The sequence below is a fragment of the Ictalurus furcatus genome, chromosome 4 (assembly GCF_023375685.1).
Source record: "Ictalurus furcatus strain D&B chromosome 4, Billie_1.0, whole genome shotgun sequence".
NCBI lineage: Eukaryota > Metazoa > Chordata > Actinopteri > Siluriformes > Ictaluridae > Ictalurus > Ictalurus furcatus.
The window spans coordinates 17,533,562-17,556,327 of record NC_071258.1 but is presented as its reverse complement, the minus strand read 5'-3'; the positions used below and the strand labels follow the sequence as shown (position 1 = coordinate 17,556,327).

General features: G+C 38.3%; 1 protein-coding gene across 3 annotated transcripts in view; it reads right to left on the bottom strand.

Moving 5' to 3' along the window:
- The window catches only part of blm (BLM RecQ like helicase), a 55,081-nt gene that overhangs the window by 7,473 nt on the left and 24,842 nt on the right, over positions 1–22,766 (bottom strand). For all 3 annotated transcript variants that reach the window (XM_053623216.1, XM_053623218.1, XM_053623217.1), the window contains 13 exons: positions 19,597–19,773; positions 19,205–19,323; positions 18,998–19,111; positions 18,660–18,758; positions 18,253–18,401; positions 17,027–17,133; positions 16,763–16,923; positions 14,759–14,954; positions 7,779–7,969; positions 7,386–7,530; positions 7,109–7,308; positions 6,607–6,802; positions 2,502–2,624 (listed from right to left, as the gene is read on the bottom strand). In XM_053623216.1, coding sequence (XP_053479191.1) covers positions 2,502–2,624; positions 6,607–6,802; positions 7,109–7,308; positions 7,386–7,530; positions 7,779–7,969; positions 14,759–14,954; positions 16,763–16,923; positions 17,027–17,133; positions 18,253–18,401; positions 18,660–18,758; positions 18,998–19,111; positions 19,205–19,323; positions 19,597–19,773 — 1,977 coding nt within the window. The remainder of the gene's footprint in view (positions 1–2,501; positions 2,625–6,606; positions 6,803–7,108; positions 7,309–7,385; positions 7,531–7,778; positions 7,970–14,758; positions 14,955–16,762; positions 16,924–17,026; positions 17,134–18,252; positions 18,402–18,659; positions 18,759–18,997; positions 19,112–19,204; positions 19,324–19,596; positions 19,774–22,766) is intronic.

The window sequence follows — 22,766 nt, the reverse complement described above, 5'->3', positions numbered from 1 at the left end:
TGCAACCACAAATTTAATTAAGTTGTGGTAATAGGTCCCTGAATTACTTTTTAGACAAAAGCGTTGTGATTATTTCTGACTATGAGTTTTTACATCTACAAAACCTACAGAGATGTTGGGTATGACATTTGTATTGTAAATCACACCAGATTTTAGTTACTATTGTTAAACAACTTAAAGTTTGTAATTTTTTCCTGGTTTAACAAGATGTATTCTACTGGAGAAAATCTAATTGGAGCAACGTAATTTTTAAAATGATTGTCAACTTAAAAACTTGTGTTCATAATAATAGTAATTAACTACTGAAAGCAAATTCTCTTATATCATGTACTCTTTTATATTATGAACTGCTAATTAAGTACATAATACTTAAATTCCTTTTAAATAATGTGAAAAAGTGTGTGTTTTTCTGTGTGTGTGTGTGTCTGTGTCATATTTTTGGTTGGATGTGTATGGAAATTCATTAGTAATCATTTACTTATTTTTCATCAGCCTTATGTATGTATTTGTGTGTGTGCATGTGAGTCATATTTTTAGTTGGATGTGAATGGAAAATCATTTGTAATCATTTACTTATTTTTCATCAGCCTTATGTATGTGTGTGTGTGTTGAATGCACTGTAAAAGCTATAGGAATGAACATGCAACAATAATTAACATTAACCTTTTGACCTAGGCCTAACTCAGGAAAGCAAATAACAACTTAAACAAGGGATATGCCCAGAAAAGCTATCGGTATGAACATGTAACGATAATTATCATGAACCTTTTGACCTAGGCCTGACTCATGAGTGTTAGCCTAAACAGGGGATATTCGTGGGAAAGCTATAGGAATGAACATGCAACAATAATTAACATTAACCTTTTGACCTAGGCCTAACTCATGAGTGTTTCACAATCTATGTGAAAGGAAAGAACTTGTGTGTGTCTGGAATGCATTGGAACCGGATTTAACATAATTATATTTGATGATGACATACCAAAATAATTATAATTGATTATGATTGATGATGATGACCCTTTGACCTGTCATCATCATTATATTTAATGATGATGACCTTTGACCTAGATCTGTCACATCCAATTAGTGATTTTTAGTAGATTACAAAATATACAAAATACCTCTCTCTCTGACCTTCTAAAAGCAAAAATTAAATCCGGTACATTGTTGACCTGAGAGCAAAACTCAACACAATGGGGCAATTAACACAGGAGAATTTGCTACAGGAGCAAGAATCCCAGCTGTATAACAGGAGAACTCAGCTTCAGTACTTGTCATTTCTGCAGCTCCTTTAATGTTGCTGTTGGTCTCTTGGAAGCCAACGTCCTGTTCTTGGTAACGTCACTGTGGTGCTCCATTTTCTCCACTTGTTGATGATGGCCTTCACGGTGTTCCATGGTACACATAATGTTTTAGAAATTTTTGTGTACCCCTCTCCTGATTGATTTCTTTCAACAGTAAGACCCTGTACAGGCTTTGTCAGCTCTTTGCAGACCATGACTTCAGCAATCTGATGGTCTTTATTTGGGATTAATCAGAATAATTGAAATTGATGACAACTGTATGATAATTATTTTTGAACATGAGATTGAATGTGATTGGTTCATTCTGAACACAGCCACACCCCCAATGATAAAAGGGTGTGCACACTTATGCAACAAGGTTATTGTAACTTTTATTTAATAATGTGATTGTTGAATGATTGTTTTTCACTTAATTTTTACACGTTGTAATTTCATATTGAGGGTGGGAAAAGTTCTGACATGATTTATCTTTAATTTATATAATCACAAAAAAAAAAAAAAACTTAACAGGGGTGTATAGAATTTTGATATACACTGTATCGTTATGTTAGTTGTAACGCAATCCTAAATGCATATATGCAGCAATATTTACTGACCCCTTTACCATAAAAACTGTGGTGTATCGAATCAGTTATTGAAGGAAAAACTCCCCTGAATAGTTTGACACCAATTCTGTGATGAAAGGGCAAAAATCCTAGGATAAGATCTCAAAAGTAGGTTTTGCATATTATGCAAATTAGAAACGAAATCTAAGTAGGTGGAGCTAAAGGGTACTTGTTGCTTTTTCCCAGTTAGGGAGAATGCAAGGAATAAGTGAGGGAAAACAATTTTCACTGTAGCATTTACGATTTTCGAAATATGAGCCAAAACTTAACAGTTCACTACAGTGCCACTATAAGGCCCAATGGGCTCATCTCTCTTGCCTGTGTAACAGGAAGGAGTACTATGTACTGACCAAGTTTCATGTCTGTAGGACTTACAGTTTGCAAGGTCTGCAAGGTCAATTTTATCGGGGAAGAAGAATAATCCTAATTAAAACAATAGGGTTCTAAGCATTACATTCTTGGCCTCACAATAAAACAAAACTACACAGATCTAAACTAAAACTAAACTAATCTGTACTAAACAGCTACAGATAGTGACATTGTGCATATTGTGCATAAAATAACCAATCTGTTCAGCTTTTCAAGTCCCCACCTGTCAGTTGCCATTTTGAATATTTCTGTAGTAGCTCAATGAGCTCAGATCCATACTTCTCCAATTTGTCCTCAGTCACGCCATCGATCTGCAATAGCACCTCAGGGTCAGCAGACAGAGTTTCTGCGCAGCCAAAAAAAAATTAAAATAAAATAAATTAATAAATAAATAAAAAATAAAAATACAACCATTACTCTTAATGCAGACAACTAATCAAGATGTTGGGGAAATTTGTCTGTTGAAACAGGAAGCACTAGAAATGCAAGGTACATACCAGAAATATTGCTGCTTCATTATAAATTGAATTAATCACTCTAATAAAATCAGTCTTATTAAATGATCTATTTCATAGAATATCCCATTTTTTATTTACAATTTTAATTAGAAATTAAAATAAACCTCAATTGTAGCTGAGAGAAATAATAATCAAAGACATGGTTTCTGAAGGCTTAATGATAAGTTTACTGTAGGTTAACACTCTTCTCTCTCTGTTCCCTTGTTAACACTTTTTCCTCATTGTTCCTTTCTTAACTCTTCCACTACTGCACAAAACCAGTTTCAACCAGGTACGGACAGATAAAGCCCCTCACCATTTGCAAGCATTCATTTGTCTTCTCAAATACCATTTGCATGCATTTACGTATCTTCCCGAATACCATTTGTGCGCATTCCTATGTCTTCCGAATACCACATGGAGCTGTTCCTCTCTTACACTGATATGCTTCCTGTTTTATGCAAATATGCCCTTCTGCTTAGCCAATCAATAGTTAACCCAGTGTCTCTGTTGTGTGTCAAGCACGATACATATACTCCGTTTTTCTTTGAATAAAGAGAGATCTTGCCATTTGAATTTTGTGTGTTTCTGTGTGTCATTTGGCAACTCTCCCAAGCGCTTGATACAGGAAGTTTGTAGTGGGGCGAGGGTGCATTCTTTTATTGTGTACTAAAGCTTTCTCTTTTCTTAAAAATCTCAACCTGAAGATCACATTCCTAACAGTTTTCTGGGGGCTCATCCAGGATATATACTGAGAGGTAAGAATAATTTTGAATTAGTTTGTTCTGCTTTTAAATAGATATCTCATTTATCCCAATTGTACTATATAAATATAATTATATTATATATATTATGCGTTGCATAAATATTCACTGGTGTTCTATGGAAGCAATTGGGAGTAACAGTTAGTTGAATTTGAACGTGAAAAGGCTCTGGCCGCCTTGGTGGTTGGTCCCCCAGCTTTATCGTGAAAAAGGCTCCGACTGCCATGGTGGATTCCCCCTGGCTTTAAAATGAAAAAGGCTCCGGCCACCGTGGTGGGGTTTTCCCTGGCTGTATTGTAAGTGTTTGTTAATATAACCTTATTTTCAAAGAATGTTGAAAAAGGAGGATAAACTGAGTCCGTCTCAGTCACGCACTATTACTTTCTTTGTCTCTGATCCTCTTGCTGTTTGAACATACTTTACCGCCGTGCTGCACCTCCCTGTTGTCTTTGTTGTGTGTTCTGTATGTAAATCATTAGACATGGGTGGAAGTGGTCAATCTAAATCAGTGATTGCACTCAAACTGACAATTTTTCAGGAAGTACAGCTGACTCCATTACAGTCACGCCCTCTAACTCTTGTAACTTTGACACTCATGCTCAGTCAATCATTCTGGCAGCATTTGTCTAGGTTCATAATTGTTTGGTGGACGAGATGGCTAAGTGAGCTGCCAAAGAGGGTTCACCCTCTCCTCATGTCCATGACGCCACATTCAATGTCTCAATTATCTCCTTCTGAAATCTTAATCTTAGTTGGGAGTTCGAAGACTCCACACACATCGTGGTGGGTGGCCAACAACAGAAATTACACAAATATTTCTGATGACAAAATACAGTGCTGTGAAAAAATATTTGTCACATCCTGATTTCTTCTGTTGATGTGTATACCTCATTGTAAATTGTTTCAGAATTTAAAACAGAATCTAAGATAAAACAAAGACAACCTGAGTAAACACAAAATACAGTTTTTAAATGATAGTTATTAATTGAAACAAAAATGGTCATCCAATATCAGCTGGGCCTGTGTGAAAATGTATTTGCCCCTGTAGTTACTAATTCCCAAAATCTATGAAACTGCATTCATAATGGGGTTCGGCTGGACTAGATGCAACCGGGCCTGATTACTGCAAACCCTGTTCAATCAAATCAACACTTAAATAGAACTTTTTCAACAGCATGAAGTTGGTTAAAAGGTCTTACCCAGTAACACACTATGCCAAAATTTAAAGATATTCCAGAAATGATGAGGAAGAAGGTGATTGAAATACACCAGTCTGGGAAGGGTTACAAAGCCTTTTCAAAGGCTCTGGGACGCCAAAGGACCACAGTGAGAGCTATTATCTCCAAATGGAAAAAAGCACAATAGTGAACCTTCCTAGAAGTGGCCGACCTTCCCAAATTACTCCAAGAGCACAACAACTACTCATCCAGCAAGTCACAAAAGAGCTAAGGACAACATCAAAGGATCTACAGGCCTCTCTTGCATAAATAAAGGTCACTGTTAATGACTCCACTATCAGAAAGACACTGGCCCAAAATGGCATCCATGGAAGGGTGGCAAGGTGAAAACCACAGCTAACTGAGAAGAACATTAGTGCTCATTTGAATTTTGACAAAACCCAAATCAAACCGTTTGGGAGAATGATCTGTGGACTGATGAGGCAAAAGTGGAACTGTTTGGATGACAGGGGTCCCATTACATCTGGCATAAACCAAACACAGAATTCCACAAAATAAACATCCCTACGGTCAAGCATGGTGGTGGAACTGTGATGGTGTGGGGGTGCTTTGCTTTGCTATAGGGCCTGGGCAACTTGCAATAATTTAGGGGAAACTTGAACTCTGCATATTTTTTTCCCCAAATCAAATAGAGGGGGGGAAAAATTTTTCACTCAATGTTGAGGAAAATATTATGGAATTACCTTCTAATTTGGAATTTCTAAAACAAATACTAGCACAAATCTAAAATGCAAATTAGTCTGCAGTTAAGAGAGTGCTTACAGACCTAAACCTTTGACTTTTTGAAAGGAAACATGGCCCCAACAAGAGAGTTGACTATTGAAACAACAGAGAATTATAAAACTTGTTCAAGAATGAAATCCAACCCAGAGTGTGGCAAAAGATGTTGGTTGCTCCCAGTCAGTTGCATTTAAAATTTGGTGCAAGTACAAACAAAACATATATATGAATAAATATTAAAAAAAAATAAATGAGTCTTTATTTTAGCACTTCCGTCAGTGAAACAACTCAATACAGCCTTGTTCTGTTGTGTTGTTGCAATGAGAGACAGCCTGAGGGCGCTGTTGGATTGTATTGTGACTGCACCAAGCGGAGAGGAGGAGAAGTGGATAATAAAGAGATGGAGTTAAACATGGTCGCACATTTCTCTGACAAATACTGTATTTCTTTTACAAGTGTAGTATACCACAAGCCTATAAAATGTTGACAAGGATGCAATTATTTGTTTCATTATTGTAACCTCCCCAATCTTACAAAAATGTATAATACATTTATCGTAAACATCAATGTGACCATCACAGTTTGTTTAACAGTTTAAGCTTTGATCTCTTAATCAACTACATAAGGCAATGTAACTACGGGAGATAAAAGTGGAGAAACAATGGTAGCACTGAAAAGTAGATGACTGAAGGCCATCCTCCATGTTTAAGTAATTTAGTAATTTCTGGTTATCAACAGAGAAAACTGGCACCAAATATCTATTTTAATTCATATTTTAGGCTTTCCAGGGTGGCTTGTAGAACACCATGTTTTAGGGTATGGTTTCTCCACTGACTCAATAAAGCTATACGTTAATTTTATTGCTGTTATTATAACAATGTTTAGCTCTCAAAATGCTAACAGATGGAAAAGTTGAAAGAGAAAAAAAAATACAAATTTTATTTGCTTCAGGGGTCTTAAGCAGCCTTTAGTTTAAGAGATGGAAAAGTGAGGAATTTGTGCTGAGGCAGTGTAAAGTGTTAATGCAGAGCACAAAAAATAACTGAGCTCAAAAGTTTATTTGTAGTTTACACATTATATTATTGTTTTATATATAGAGATAAACTTACCAGCAATCTTTTTTAGAGTGGCTGTGGAGAAGATGTTGTAGTAATGAAGACCAAACACTTTGCCAAGCTTTTTGCACAGCTCATTAAGCTCTTCCAGACACTTCTTCACCATTTCCTCCCTCTTAGAGACACTCTTGGTCACAGTGGCTTTCTGCTTTCTAATACTAGAGGCACTCTCAGTCTCGTGGAAATTCACCTGCAATAAGAACATGTTTAAAAAAAAACATTAAAACCGATTTAAATAAATAACCAAGGAACCAATTAGTATAATGTAATTGAGACCATGGAAACAAAAAAAAAAACCTCGGTGTTGCTTGGATTAAAGTTTTCTTTCATTAAAAAAACAACTGGAAACACTTGCAATGCACTAACATAGAAAAAAGTTGATAAAATAACAATGTGGTTTATTAAAGCCTGTGCCTCAAAAAAAAAAAAAAAAAAAAATCTATAGTAATAATGCAACTACTTCCAGAGCACTTCCTAAAGATAAAGAAGTCCTAACCTGCATGATGCCACTGAGGACGTCCATGGCTTTAAGGCCAGCTGATATGTAGGCCACAGCTTGTCCATTATTAGTAATGTACAGGTCCTCCATGAGAATGTGGTCCAGCACTAATTTCTTAAAGAGCCTTTCTGCATTGTGTTTGGAGTACGCTGCTCCAATCCCATACATGCCTGACTTGATTCGGGCGCTTTTCAAGCCTGTGGAGAGTTTACTGTCAAGATTTATTATATGTAATTTCATTGAACTTAAGAACACTAACTGCTGATACTCTTACCTAGAAAAATGTCAACCAGCATGTTTAAAGTGAGTCTGCTTTGCTGGAAAGATCTGGCACGTTTGCCACCGACCTTCTCACAATTTTCCTGTATGAACCGCACAATCTTCTTCACATCCTCAGTCACATTTCTTGCACTGTATTGCTAAAAGAACAGAATTTATACCATTTTTACCTATACATCAACTATCATTTTTATACCAACTACATATTTAGTAAGATATATGAAAGAAATATGATCAAAATAAGCATAGAGAAAACTTTCCTACACATCCCACCCTTTCCCTTTGGTTCTCCGACTCCCATCCAGTTATATTTAAAATCAGAGGGAAATAGTGGGTGCTTAATTAAATAAAACAACAGTCTCCTTTCTAGATGACTTAAGGGGCTTACCTGTGGTCGGGCACAGTTGTCACAGATGACCTCTGGATGCTGCTTGCAGAAATCCGTATTAAATTTGTGCTCTCCGAAGTACGCAAGAAGCTGGATCCTCCTACACTCCGTCACATTTTCACAGAAATGTACCATGCTGTGCAGGTTGTTTACGTGAGTGGCTTTGGATTGGTGGTTGCCTTCTTTGTCCACTGAAGTGACATTATGAAACCATTATTATTACAATACCATGGTAATGATTGTAATAAATTATCTGACAGTATGTGTTTACTATTAATTAGACCACAGCACAATTGAATTCTTGAATCAGTTTAGTCAGGTGTGGATTAATTTTATACAACAGTCCTAGCTGTCACAAACAATAGGTTTATAAATAATAAGTTATTGTTTCTATAGTAACAGCTCATACACAGGCACTCATATGGTAGACAGTCCACATAATATAAGCCTAATAATTATATATATAAAAAATAAAAAAATGTGTGGTTTAACAAAAATTTTTTTATGAGCATTATGAGATGTTTTTTAAAGAGCCGTTTATGTAACATTTATAGAAGGAGCCTCAGGTATCAGCACTATGTAATGGTCATGGTAATTATATACTTTGTAAATTTTCCAGTCATGTGAAAGCAGCTTTTGTATTTTTGGTCTTATTAACTTCAAGACAGAGAATAGAGACTGACACTGGGTTGCTGCACACTTAGTAAAATCTAATTCAAGACTTTTTAAGACCCGAACAAAGAAAAAAACAATACCATTTTTGCACAGCAGAACAAACAGCCAATAACACAGGTTTAACATATTAATTTTATTTAATAAAAATCGTTACATAACATCAAAACAGATACATCTCAGCATTATATTTTCTCGTAGCTCAGAAGCCTTTCTCTCAATTTCCTTATCAAAGTCATCTAGCTCCTCTCTCTTCTCCTTGCAGCGTCTTCTCAGTGTTAGACTTAGTAATCAGTTCTGCCATCTTTGTCCCTGTCGTACTCTCAGCTTTTTCTGAAAAGCTGTCTACGTCGTTATCTAGGTTCTCAAACACTGTGGATGGTTTTTCTTTTCTTCCATAAAACTTCAAGTTTTTCTTCAGCCATTTTTCTTCTGTTGATCTTCAGGTGATGAGGTGCTCATGTGCTGATGCAAAAACATGTCAACTCAGTTTGGTTCTGTGAGATTGAAGTCCTTGAAGCTTGCTGCTCTGGCCTCATTGAAGAGGAATGTCTCAAACTGCTGTGCAATCACATGACCTGTATTTAAAAGAAAGAAAGTCAATATTGGCAGTTGCTTACACATTGGACCTATTCTAATGGAAAATACTAACCGCATTAAAACTGTTAAGAGCAAAATTCTTTTAGAAACAGTATCCAGACTGTATTGAAAAGTATTTCAAAAGGCAGAATGAGTAGGAATTTCCAAAAATGCAACGTACAGACTTATACAAAAGTAATATCTCTCAACCATGACCGACTAGAGGTGTGTGTGGTATCTGTACCTCAAGAAACCCTGCCCTCTGCCTGTATTTTCTTATTTTGCTGAGTTCTAGATGTTTTCTAAAATTAAACCTAAAATTGGGAACACAACTTGTTTATATTTTGGCTTTAATTTTCTTGCAGTTTTAGAGACAAACATGTTTTGCAAAATATATGTATTTCTGGCTTACCTTGAATTTGTCCAATAACTCCTCAGCTGTGGAATGGTCCAGGGACTGAGAACCATAGTAGCGGGAGCAAGTGTACGTTCCCGTTTCATCTGTGGTCCAGTGCCTGACTTCATTTTTTGTTTAACATAATGACGAACAGGGCGCATGGTGGCTTAGTGGTTAGCACGTTTGCCTCACACCTCCAGGGTCGGGGGTTTGAGTCCCACCATGGCCCTGTGTGTGCGCGGAGTTTGCACGTTCTCCCCGTGGTGCGGGGATTTCCTCCGGGTACTCCGGTTTCCTCCCCCAGTCCAAAGACATGCATGGTAGGCTGACTGGCATGTACAAAGTGTCCGTAGTGTATGAATGGGTGTGTGAGTGTGTATGTGATTGTGCCCTGCGATGGATTGGCACCCTGTCCAGGGTGTACCCTGCCTCATGCCTGATGCTCCCTGGGATAGGCTCCAGGTTTCCCCATGACCCTTAAAAGGATTAAGCGGTATAGAAGATGGATGGATAATGACGAACAATTAGTCATTAACTTTTGTGGTCAGTTGTCTTTTAATAAATGGCGCAATACAAAAGCTGACTATGTATGCGTTTAATCTCTGCCACAGGTGAATGTCTTTACATGTTCCGAATCGGGAAACACTGTCCTGAAAATTGTGTGCATATCAATGTTTGAATTGTATGAATGGTGTTGGCTTATTGTGTGCAGAACCCACAACACTTCAGCCCTCAGAGTACCAGCCTACGAAAAACTTGACAAAATACTTGGTTGAACACTAATTATTTCTTTTTGGATACACCTGTGCTGTTTGCGCAATTGTTTGATATACATGAGTGAATTTCTTGAACCAAAGATCAAAAGGTTAAACAATAAATAAAATATTTCACAGCCTTCTTTGCTCATATTTACCAAAAGGTGCCAATATTAGTGGAGACCACTGTATCTCTGAGCATTAAACAGTCTCACCTTAGACTTAATTTGCTGGGATGCTCAATCCTGGGAAGATTGGCAACTGTCTTGAAGGCTCTCCATTGGTAAACAAACCTCACTGTCGAATGGTGAATTTCAAACTGTTTGGAGCTGGCCTTATAACCTTTCTGTAGTGATTTTTACCTATGATGTAGTGCGTTTCGGTCACACGTAACTTAAGGTGGGTGTATTAGTGTGACAGATGACCCCCTCCCTCCATTTACCTCAGGGCACCAGCTAAGGAATTTCACCTTAGCAGTGTGAGAACAATCCAAAAAGACTGTTCAATAAATTAGAATTAATGTGAATTGGAGGGAGGTTGCCAACTGACTTATCTGAAGGATTTGTGAGATTCTGGATAACTGATAGAGCCTCTAATCATCAACACAAGGAAAACACAGTTGTAATAAAAATTAATTGTATTAACACTGGATATGCAAGAGTAAATATCACAACTACTAAAATATACTAATAAATGAATATGCACTGCTAATGAATAATAAGCTAATGACTAAACAAAACATGCCAAATTAACATGAAAAACAATACATGAGGTGAACACAGAATGGATAAATGCAATGCTGTTGAGTTGAATGTAGCAATGGAAGAGAATTATATGGTAGCAAACATCTTATAGGGAAACCACTTAAAGGTTCTGGCAAATGACGATAAATAAATGCAGGTTCGAAATTAAGAACGAGGAGGTGCCGATCGGGGACCTACCTTTATCCCTTTCTGATAAGGAGGAGATTATAATCTGTTGCGTTTCCATTCACGCAATGTGATTGGCTGTTGTCGCCAGAAGTGGCACCTGAGTGTTCCAGAACACCAAACTGCTACAAGTTCTGCTTTTATAGAGGTATTGACACTTTTTGATTAATAACTAATCTTGTGCACTTCATTAGTAATACTTGACTAATTATGGTCTTCATGATTATGGAAGTAGGAAGGGTGTACTTATTTTTCTCCCACCTGGCTTCTGAATGTTGGTTTACTTTTTTGAGGGAAATAACATTGAAATCTGTTGGGGTTTTTTTGTCACCAGAGCTTATTTGTTTGTTTACAAAAGGTGGTGAGGACCACACAGTATGTCATACAATAATTAATTAAAATCTGTAATCATTAGCAAAACCCTGTGGTATGACACACAGGAAAAACACACTTCAGACCATGCTGTTGTATGAAAATAATATACTTTCGGGTGGTAAGGCATCACAGCATAATTGAATTGAAGCACCATTTGCAGGAGACTGCTTTTTTCTGATGGGTTCAAGCTGACTCAAATAAACACTCTTTAAAACTGGGGTGCACAGAAAAGTATCTCAGAACACACAACACGTCAAACCTTAGGCGGATGGGCTACAACATCAGAAGATCACATCAGGTTCCACTCAGCCTAGAACAGGAATCTGAGGCTACAGTGGGCACAGGCTCCCCAGAACTGGACAGTTAAAGATAGGAAAAAGACCAGGTGGCATTTTTCCCCCAATTTTAACTGTCTAGTTTTGGGGAACCTATGCCCACTGTGGGCACAGGCTCCCCAGAACTGTACAGTTAAAGATAGGAAAAAGACCAGGTGGGATTTTCCCCCCAATTTTAACTGTCCAGTTTTGGGGAACCTATGCCCACTGTAGCCTCAAATTCCTGTTATTTGAGTTACCCGAGCCTTCCTGTCAGCTCGAACCAGTTTGTCCGTTCTCCTCAGACCTCGCTCACAATAAGACATTTCTACCAGCAGAACCGCCACTCAGTGGATGCTTTTTGTTTTTCCCTCACCAATCTGTTTCTGCATGATTTTTTTAATGCATTACACTGCTGCCCCATAGTTAGCTGAATAGATAATTGAATAAACCTGTAGGTGTAACAAATAACCTATTAGTCTCTAAGAGAGACCCCAATTACTTACCATGAACTAACAAAGAAAAGACAATCCATATGCCCTCCAAGAGGCAAGGTGAAAGATGGGCCTAATCAGACGGATCCTACGGAAATGACAGGAAAGAATATGGATAATGAGAGGAGCCTGGGGATATGTGGGTGCGGCTGAAAATCGTCAAAATCAGAAAAGAGGGACCAAAAGCCAGGTTGAAAACCACAGCGCCAATGGACCCATCATTGCTGAGGGAAGGCAGGTGGGTGAGGAGGAAGACTCTGTAGTGGAGAGCGACCCATCTTGTGAGCACCAAGGAAACACACCCACATATACCAAAAGAGCAGAGCCAAGAAGAGCAGGCATCAGCTAGTAAGGACAAAATCAAGTGGCCAAAGGGTAGTGAGGCAATTGCATGGCAAAGACTGAATGCGGACCTCAGTGGAATACCGGAGAGATTACTGCAAGGGGGGGGACATCTCTGAAATAACTGGAGGTAGGCAACACCGGGTGAGAAAGAAGAGCTCGAAGCGCTGTGGAAGAATGTCATGCAGAGGCTTGCCAGCCTGTGGAGGGCTGAGCACATCCAAAGGTGCAGGAAGAGGAATGAGAAGGGATGCACCAATTTCTACAAGAATCCCTTCACGCATGCCAGGCAGCTGTTGGAGGAAGCAACGGGTGGGAAGCTAGAAACAACCAGGGACAAGCTTGAAGAATACATCAGAAGGCAGTAGTGACCCAGCAAGGAATGAGCCATTATGTTCACCAGGGTACATACCTCGTCCAGCCCTACCCATGTCTCAGTTTTAACATCTTGCCCCCCAAGGGCAAGGATGGAGGATGAGCGCTATAAGATCAAGGCTGTAGCACAGCGACAACAGGGGGGCTGGACAAGGTATGAAGGCGTTGTTGGCAGAAACATCAGCATGGCAAATCTGGGACCATCCCACAAGCCAGGCTTAGTTTTCTGATGAGGGCAACATAGAACACACTGCCCTGCCCACTGAACCTGCACCAGTGGTAAGACCAGGAAGAATGCTGTCCCCTCTGTAGCAGTAAAAAAATGTAAATCTCTAGCACATCTTCTCAGGCTGCAAGATTGCGCTCTCCCAAGGGGAGAATGTGTCCTGAGCAGATTGGCCCAGGTGCTGGAGGGGAAGAGACAGGTCATAAGCAGAGGTCATCCTCCACCAGTGTGTCAGGACATCCAATTTGTCAGAGAAGGTGGGGGCAACACAAGCACCATTCCAAGAGCTCCATCAAGGATAATTCCTTTAACCCAGGACTGGAGAATGCAAGTTGATCTTGACAAAGCTCCAGTTTGCTAGTGAGAGCACCAATACAAGTCTCCACCCTGATATAGTGATGTGGTCCAGTGTAAAAAAAAAAGGCCAGATCAGAAGAAGCTCCAGGCCCCAATGGGATACGTTTCAAGCTCTATAAGAACTGCCCTGCCCTCCACCCTGATATAGTGATGTGAACCTTCATCTACCAAATAGAAGTAGGATGCCATGGCTTTTTTGGAACATCTACTGTTTGCCTCCTGAGGGATATGGCCGTAACTGGAGCAAACCAGCAGAAGGCCCTAAAAGACCTGGTTGAAGAGGAACGCAGCTTTTGGCTCTGGGTGAGGAGAATGGAGAAGTAATAATAATAGGTAGTAATATCTAACCCAAGGTCTAGTTGCAGGGGGTGGCAGGGAGACGTCCCTGCCACTGCTCCGCCATCAGGAGATGTTCTGGAGTTAAAGAAGTGAAATGTTGAGCAGTGGTACCCGGCTGATGACCCTACAACTGACCTATGCCATATGGAACCAGTGGCACTGAGCATGTGGTGCCAGTGGGGCCTGTCATAGCCTTAGTCATTGGGAAGGTCTGTGTGGCTCTGGTTGTTTTAGGCCAGCATTCCAGAGTGGTATTAGGTGTAACAGAAAACATATGGAACCAGTGGCACTGAGCATGCATTAACGGTGTCAGTGGGGCTTGCTACAGCCTTAGTCACTGGGGAGGCCTGTATAGTTTTGGCTGCGTTAGGCATGGTGGCAAGGCTGAAGGAAGAGCTGTAATCCTATGGACACCGGTGGAGGTGCCACAGGCAGTAATGCCATAGCAGGTCAACATCTACCTGTGTAATCAATAAAGTGGCCGGTAAGTACATGTTATATGAGCACTAAAATTGACTATGTATTAACACATATAAAACTTATAAAACACATAATACAAAAAGGCATATCTCTGGATTGAGATAAGACATTCTCAGGTTTATGAGCTCAATTTACTGTTGATTGTCATCTCTGAAGGTGAGCGGCATCTTACATGTACTGTACACTTTCCAAGATTTGTGCATACATAATGTTTCTATATACCTATGCAAAGTTATATATACAGAAGGCCCCAAATGCTTGAAACACCTGAAATACAGGACAAAAACCCTAATGAAATAAAGACAAGAACAGTACAACTGTCCTACTAAAGTGTAGGTGTACATACTGGCTATTAGTCGTTTGATGCGAATGACATCTGTGTAAGAATAGAAGAGAATGCAGTGGGAGATTTCTCCATCCCGGCCAGCTCTGCCTGATTCTTGGTAGTAGCCCTCCACTGATTTGGGTAAGCTGGCATGGATCACATAACGTACATCAGGCTTGTCAATGCCCATGCCAAATGCAATGGTGGCACATATGACCTATATAGGATGTAAATTAACCAAACAGATGGCAAATATTAGTAATTTAGATCCACATTAACTACATTAGCATGTCACTTGCTAGATACATAGTAAACTTGAATCACATTTGCAATGCAAGACAAAAGTTCCATGTCCATAAACATTGTATACACACAAAAATGGATCTGGAATGCACATACGCAACCTCCCAAGCAGAAATTGGGATTATAAAGACATAATTGGAACAAGATTAGGCATATGTATTTATGGAACCTTAGACCCACGCCTAGAGCCATGTGTAACATTTATTTATAAAAAACAAAATACAGGAATTAGCAACTCTCCAGGGATATATAGAGAATTACAGCTAAATGCACAAATCACCACTCTCATTACACTTCATATAAAATTATGCAGCTCCATAATAACTGTATATAGGCTACTTGGACATGAGAAACTTTAAAGCACAACAGCATTTTTGAGTTTCTCTATTATCAATTTGTGTAGACTGGTCAATTAACCTGTTTCTATGTATTGATATTAATTGCTCCAATTAACTATTTGCAGTCTATAGTTTTTTTTTTTAATCCCCTCTCTGAACAAATAGTAAATCGATATATATTGGTATTGTGAGTAACTGCAGGCCGCAAACAGTTGTGAACTAATTTCACACATTCACAATCTAATAATAGGCTATATAATGATCTAAACAGGCTCTGTCTTTGCCATAGACAGATCTAAAACGGTCTATGGCACAATGGCATTTCAAGTATTGTTACAAGACCACACCAAACAATAAGATAAGACTGTTTGTTTAGACACCACAAAGGTTTCCTTGTAATGATGAGCCAACTCAATGAGCCAAGATCCAGTCGCTTGGAACTATGTGCTGAGTTGGTCCCAGGTTTAATGAGCCCAATGTGCAATTCCTTACAGGTCCTAACAACCCTTGGATGGGTCACAGATATCCCACCCATCCATAAGCTCAATCATGTCAGTCATATTGGGTGGCATAATTAATTTGGCAAATTGGTACATCAGAGCTCCTTAAATGGTGAAGGAAGAGGCCACCATCAACGCACAGTATGCAGCAATGTCTGGTTTTCCAAATGTAATCAGAGCAAATGACTGCACTCCTCTTGCTATAAGGGCACCAAGTCAGAATTTCACCAATTCAAAGCAATTTAATTATATAAATGAGCAACTCATTTTAATTCCGTAACCCAAATAGCGCACAGGACACAAGCTACAATGATGCGCACCCTCTCATACACTCAGGCTGCATCACTGACCTGCTTAATGTGCAATGCCGCTGTCTAGATGCAACAGGTGGAAGAATGCTATACCAACCAGAAAAAGTCTACCAGACTGTGAGATAATATGAGGTGCTACACAACATGGCCCAGGAGAAAGGGCTCTCCCTCTTCAACTAGATTAACCAATACACATCTCCACCCTCCAGATGAGCGTAATTTTCTCGTTGTGAAACTTCGTGAAAATGTCGTGCTTACCGTGAATAGGTAAGACCAGTCCAAAGGTATATTTTTAACAAAGTTACAATTTATGGGTATTTGTGGGAGGCAACCTTGTAGGGTTTTTCCAACTACACACATTTTCAAGAACACGGATTTATAAAGCAGAAAATGCATGCATTTTCTACGTGTGTGTGTACGCAAGATTTTATAAATCAGATTTTCTTTTGTATGTGCATTCCATTTCCAGGTTTTTGTGTGCACACTTTCACTCTGGAATCCACACAAAGTTTTAAAATTGAGGCCCCAGATAACAATTGTGTGTAAATAACCAATAAATCAAAAGCCTATTACTTGGCAACCATCCTGGTTGATCCATTTGTTTTGGACATACTCTCGGTCACTGTCACTTATCCCAGCGTGGTATGCTAGTGCTGCGATGCCTGCCCTCTGAAAACTATCTGCCATGCTGTCACAGTCATTCCGTGACAGACAGTACACAATTCCTGAGTCGTCTGTGTATGTGAAGAAGTTACATTAATTAGTGTTGCAAGATGAATACAATGGAAAAACCATTCATATTACTTGACTACTAAGCTTTAAATGCATCATACTCACATGGATAGTGTTTCTTGATCCAGTTAATACAGTCCTCGTCAACTTTCTTGGGTTTTTTAGGTACTACAGAATATTTAAGGTTGTGCCTGTTGAAGCTCATTGAGAATCTAGGGTGTGAGCAAACATTGTGATTGACAGACATGCATCAAGACTCTTCTCATTCCAGGCACTGAGGTGGTAAAATGACCTCCCCCTGGATGTCTTCAAACAAATTTAGACTATGGACCGAGCTCTTCACCAAGCGCTTTATTTCGATCTACTATTCATTTTTTAAAATCACTGTCTTGTGTTTTCTTTTAGTACTCTACTCCCCAACAGGGTAGTTAGACTGATGGTACTCGTAGTCCCTGACCTAGTGAACTAGAGGCTACAAAGCACTTCTGTAAATCACTCTGGATAAGAGCATCTGCTAAAGGTTGTAAATGTACAGTAAAAATGTATGCTGTAATTATGAAGACCCTATCTTTGCCTGGATGTTTTTTTCAAGACACTAAGAACAAGTTGACCATAGTACAGAACTGTGGAAGAATAATGAACAATTTCCAGTGTCATGGAGAAGAGGATGGATTTCCTTTCGAGTCTGGTTCCTCTCAAGACCCCTTGTCATTAATCTCAGGGAGTTTTTCCTTGCCATTGGCTTGCACATTAGGGATCTAAATCTAGAGCCCTGTTCGAATGGGATTACATTTTTATGGAGTCCTGGGGTAAATTCCTTTTTTAGAGGTGCCATTTTATTTCCAAACAGATTGGCCATGTTAGTGTTTACTCCATCCTTTGAGAAATTTACAGGCCATATTACCTACTGTTTTTTCTTTTTTCCATTTAATCATTTTAGATTTGTGCAGATACATATCTGTGATTTTTTATGCAGATGTCTTTGTGCGGGGAAAAAAATTGGCTTGACTGCTGCTACTTGCCATATTTGCAGCATGCATATCACACACATCAAGAACTTAAGTTTTCTATAAATAATTACTAGTTGCATCACTGCCAGTTGAATTCTAATGTTAAATGCTTAAAAAAAAACAACAACAAAAAAGTTATATCGCCGAGTAGACGTGTAAAAAATTTTTTATTATATACGCCCCCCTGATAAACTAATCCAATCCGAATAAGGATTACATCTGGATTTCTGTAAAGCCACTTTATGGCAACGTCTACTGTTAAAAACATTATGTAAAAATGTTTTTACTGAATATTGAGCACTGTCCAACAAGGAGACTTACACTTGTGGTCGAGTCATAGACAATTGGTTAAGGATGTCCTTCTGGACCCGAGGCGTGGCTGTGGCCGTCAGTGCCATGATAGGAACTTTGGGAAACTTCTGGCGCAGTTCATGCATCCGCTTATAGTCTGGCCTGAAGTCATGTCCCCACTACAAACAGCATAGGATTAAACAAACACTGTAGCATTGCCCATCATGGTTAAAGTGCTACCTTTACTTAGCTGTAAATTTATTTATTTATTTATTTATTTTTTACATAGAACTTAAAATTTCTTGCATAGCGTTTTTTTTCTTAATATGCATAGACACACACACACACAGTGTGTACAGCATTGAAGGTGCACAAAACTAAAAAACAAACCAAATCAACAAATGAGTATTGAACTGTGTAATATGCATCTTGTATACCTGGCTCACACAATGTGCCTCATCGATGACAAAACGAGCAAGCAGACCTCGTTCGTACAGATTCTGCAGAGCACTGATCATCCTCCCACTTGCACAGATCTTGGGGCATGCATGCACACATATGCAGACAGGTAGAAGCATAAAATAAACTTAAAAACCCTATTAAAAATCTGCTTCGATATGTTTAGAGCAACATGTAAAAGACTAGAAAGTTACTGCTTCTTACTAAGAATAAACACAGCATAAACACTATCCGGTCCCTACTAACATTTGTTTGCACCATTTCTTTTGTCTGTAGTATAATTAGCAATTTTGGTACACTTCTTAAAATATTGAACCTTTTCAGGAGTGGCATAAAGCAGTTTGATGACTGGATCGTTCTTAGAAAGCTGCATGTAGATTCGTCCTGCCTCGTAGTCACTTTTTTCCCCAGACAAGCTAGTGGCAGGGACCTTAAAATTTTTTTATAAAATTAAAATCATCAGTCATTACACATTTCCAATATGGCCAATATTGTATTTACTAATCTTAAAGGAGAAGTTCACATCTAAAGTTGTAAGCTTCTGAACTTGATCCACAATAAGGGAACGAAGTGGAGATATCACCACAGTCACTCCAGCAGAGACACAGGCAGGCAGCTGATAGCAAAGGCTTTTACCCCCTCCTGTAAAGGGAGGTTAAATTGTGAAATAATCTAGTCAATGGATTTGTATGAAAATAAATAATTTCCACCAAATGTAGCCACATCATTAATGTTGTTTCCTTATTTGTTAATTTATTTGTGCCACTAACTAGTTCTTAATTTAGCAGGGGCAGCTGTGTCTGAGCTGAGGTTGTTAAGGATTACAACTCTCAATACATAAAACTGAATAAAATCTGCTAATATAAAACAGATGTATTCATATTTGTTACTAGCACCTCACACTGGAAAACAAACCTGTAGGCATTAACACAAACGTGTCCTCTCCCAATAGAGTAGCATTAATGGCTTCTAGCTGATTGAATCTGAACTGATGAAGACCAAACTTCTTGTGGAAAATCTTCATCATCTCTGGAGAGTGGGGAAAGTTGAAGCCCCAGAAGCAGCCATGTGCTGGATTTCTGGATGTAACCTCTACAGAGACACACTGAATTCTGTTAGTACTGCAGACTATTAGAACTTAATACGCACAAAGGACAACACAAATATATATATATATATATATATATATATATATATATATATATATATATATATATATATATATATATATATATATATATATATACACACACACACACACACACACACACACACACACATACATACATACATACACACACAGTCCCCTCCAAAACAAGGCCAATTCAATTGTTTTTGCTATAGACTAAAGATATTTGGGTTTGAGATGAATATGAGAATAGATTTTAGAATTTCAGCATTTATTTCATGGTATTTATATGCAGATGTGTTAAACAATATAGAACATAGCACATTTTGTATCAGACCAACAAGCACCAATGGGCAGGGGTGAAGGTATCACAATTCACCATTCATAGAAGACTTTGAGAGCAGAAATATGGAGGCCATACCACAAGATGCAGTAAGAATCAGAAAATCAGATTGGAATTCAAGTCAATTGGAATTCAAGTGGCTTTTATTGTCATTTCAACCATATACAGCTGGCACAGTATACAGTGAAACGAAAAAACGTTCCTCCAGGACCATGGTGCTACATAAAAACACACACTAACCACGAAACGACACAGAACTAAAAAGACCTACATATTCATAAAGTGCACGTTAAAACGTGTGCAAAACCACAATAGACAGTACAATAATTACTAAAACAGGACAATGGGCACAGTAAATGACCGCGTAGCACTGAACAGTACCCAGTTCTAGTATGGAAGTGTCCGATATAACCGGTAGTGCAAAAGAATAACAATATTTTAAAAAATATATATACATTTTTTTTTTAACAGAAATCTCAAAGAAATACAGAGACAAAAGTTCTGGAACCAATATTAACCTCTACCAAACTGATGGAAAGGCCAAAGTGTAGAGAAAGTAAGGAGCTGCTCATGATCCAAAACATACAAGCTCATCTGTGAAACGTGGTGGCAGTAATCTCATGGCTTGGGCTTGCATGGCTGCTTCTGGAACAGGCTCACTAATCTTTATTGATGACGTAACTCATGAAAATAGCAGCAGAATGAATTCAGAAGTTCACAGAAACATTTTGTCTGTGAACTTGCAGAGAAATGCATCCAAATTAATCAGGAGGAACTTTATCATGCATCAAGATAATGATCGAAAACACACTGCCAACTCAACAAATCAAGTCAATTACCACACCTTAAGCTAATTGTGCATGCTTTTCACCTCCTGAAGAGGAGACTGAAGGGAGAAATCTCCCAAAACAAACAACAATTGAAAGAGACTGTGGTACAAGCCTGGAAAAGAATCCCAAAAGAAGAAATCAACAATTAGGTGACGTCAATGAGTTGCCAGCTTGATGCAGTTATTGGAAGCAAGGGATATGCAACCAAATATTAAGTATTATTTACTTCAAGACTTACATATGTGGCCTTTAAGAATGTGCGTTTTTTATTCATGTGGTATCACGTGATTCGTCATGTGTGATCATGTGGTATATTGCAGGCGCGGTTCTAAGAATTTAAATTAATTTGTTTTGCTTCACACAATAACCACAAGGTGATGCATGGAACAAGATACTGTAGTTGAACACAATACAATAAAATGGAATGTGTGGTCGAATAAAAATATTACATTTCTCATCAAAGCTTATGATAAAACTAATTTAAACAAGTTTCTAATTACAAGATTATGTAAAATATAAAGCGAATGTGATTGAGTCTCGTAGTACACGTACAATAACTATAGTATATAAATTAAGGTGGTATTGTAGGTATGCTATATTAATGCAGTGGTAACATGCAGGCTTACTATGCCAACGACTTGGGTTGAAGCCTCAGTTCAACTAACTTTTTTTAAATAAAGTGTCATCCAGGTAACATTGAATGAATTCTGTGTGAACAACAGTGACTGGAGGCCCATGCCAATTAGAAAGATTCAGGTGATGGACTATTAGCAACTTATTGTCATTCATTAGTATAATTCCAACAATTATAACTTTTTCCCACTATTTAGCAGTCTATTTATTTTAAGGATCTAATAAATTGCGTGCATATATATACACACAAGTGTGACGTTTGTGATTTTTAGGTTATTGGTCATTTAGTACAGCTTCTGACCATCAAATCAAAACAGACTTGTGATTTGATGACATAATGCTTATTTATTCAAAAACAGAAGTAACTAAATACAAAAATGCTACTTTCAATTTTAACTCTGCTTTCAGTTGATGGATGCCCCATTTATATTTTTGATGAGCTGCAGAGATATTAAAGACAACTATATTATATATTTTTTAAGTCACAAGTTTGTGATTTTTATTCATTATGTAGAATATTAGATCGAGCAATGTCCAGAAAAAAGGTGCAGTTGTATAGCCTACCATTAAATTTTCTTGTTTAACTTTTATTTAACTGTAAATCAAAAAATAAAGGAATGCTTTGTAACATTACTTCACAATGACAGAAATCACTGCCTATTCCCAATGGAGTTTCACTTTTTCCATGTTCAGAACATGGAACAAATATTTTTCATTCTAGGGGAAAAAATATGTTACTATTAGGGATGTCACAATACCAAAAACCTAGTAGTCGGTACCGATACCACCAAAAGTACACGATACTCGATACCAACGTCGATACCATGGTGTGGTATAAAAATAAAATTATAAAAAGTAAAATTAAAAACTCTCCTGGAGGACATCCTCCTCTGGCTGATACTGGCAGAGAGAGAGAGAGAGAGATATTTTAGTTATCAAACACTGTCTGACACGGACCAATTAAACAGTGGAGGCTAAGGTGCACTCCTAAAACACACACACGCCTCTTATACGCTGAATGCAAGCATTAGTTTAAATTCACTGATATGGTGGCAGACCAAAAATATTTATTAAAACCAATAACTATTTTGACATTAGGCTTCATTTTGCTGACAAGACACAGGCTGAATGGCGATGCATGGTGGCCCAT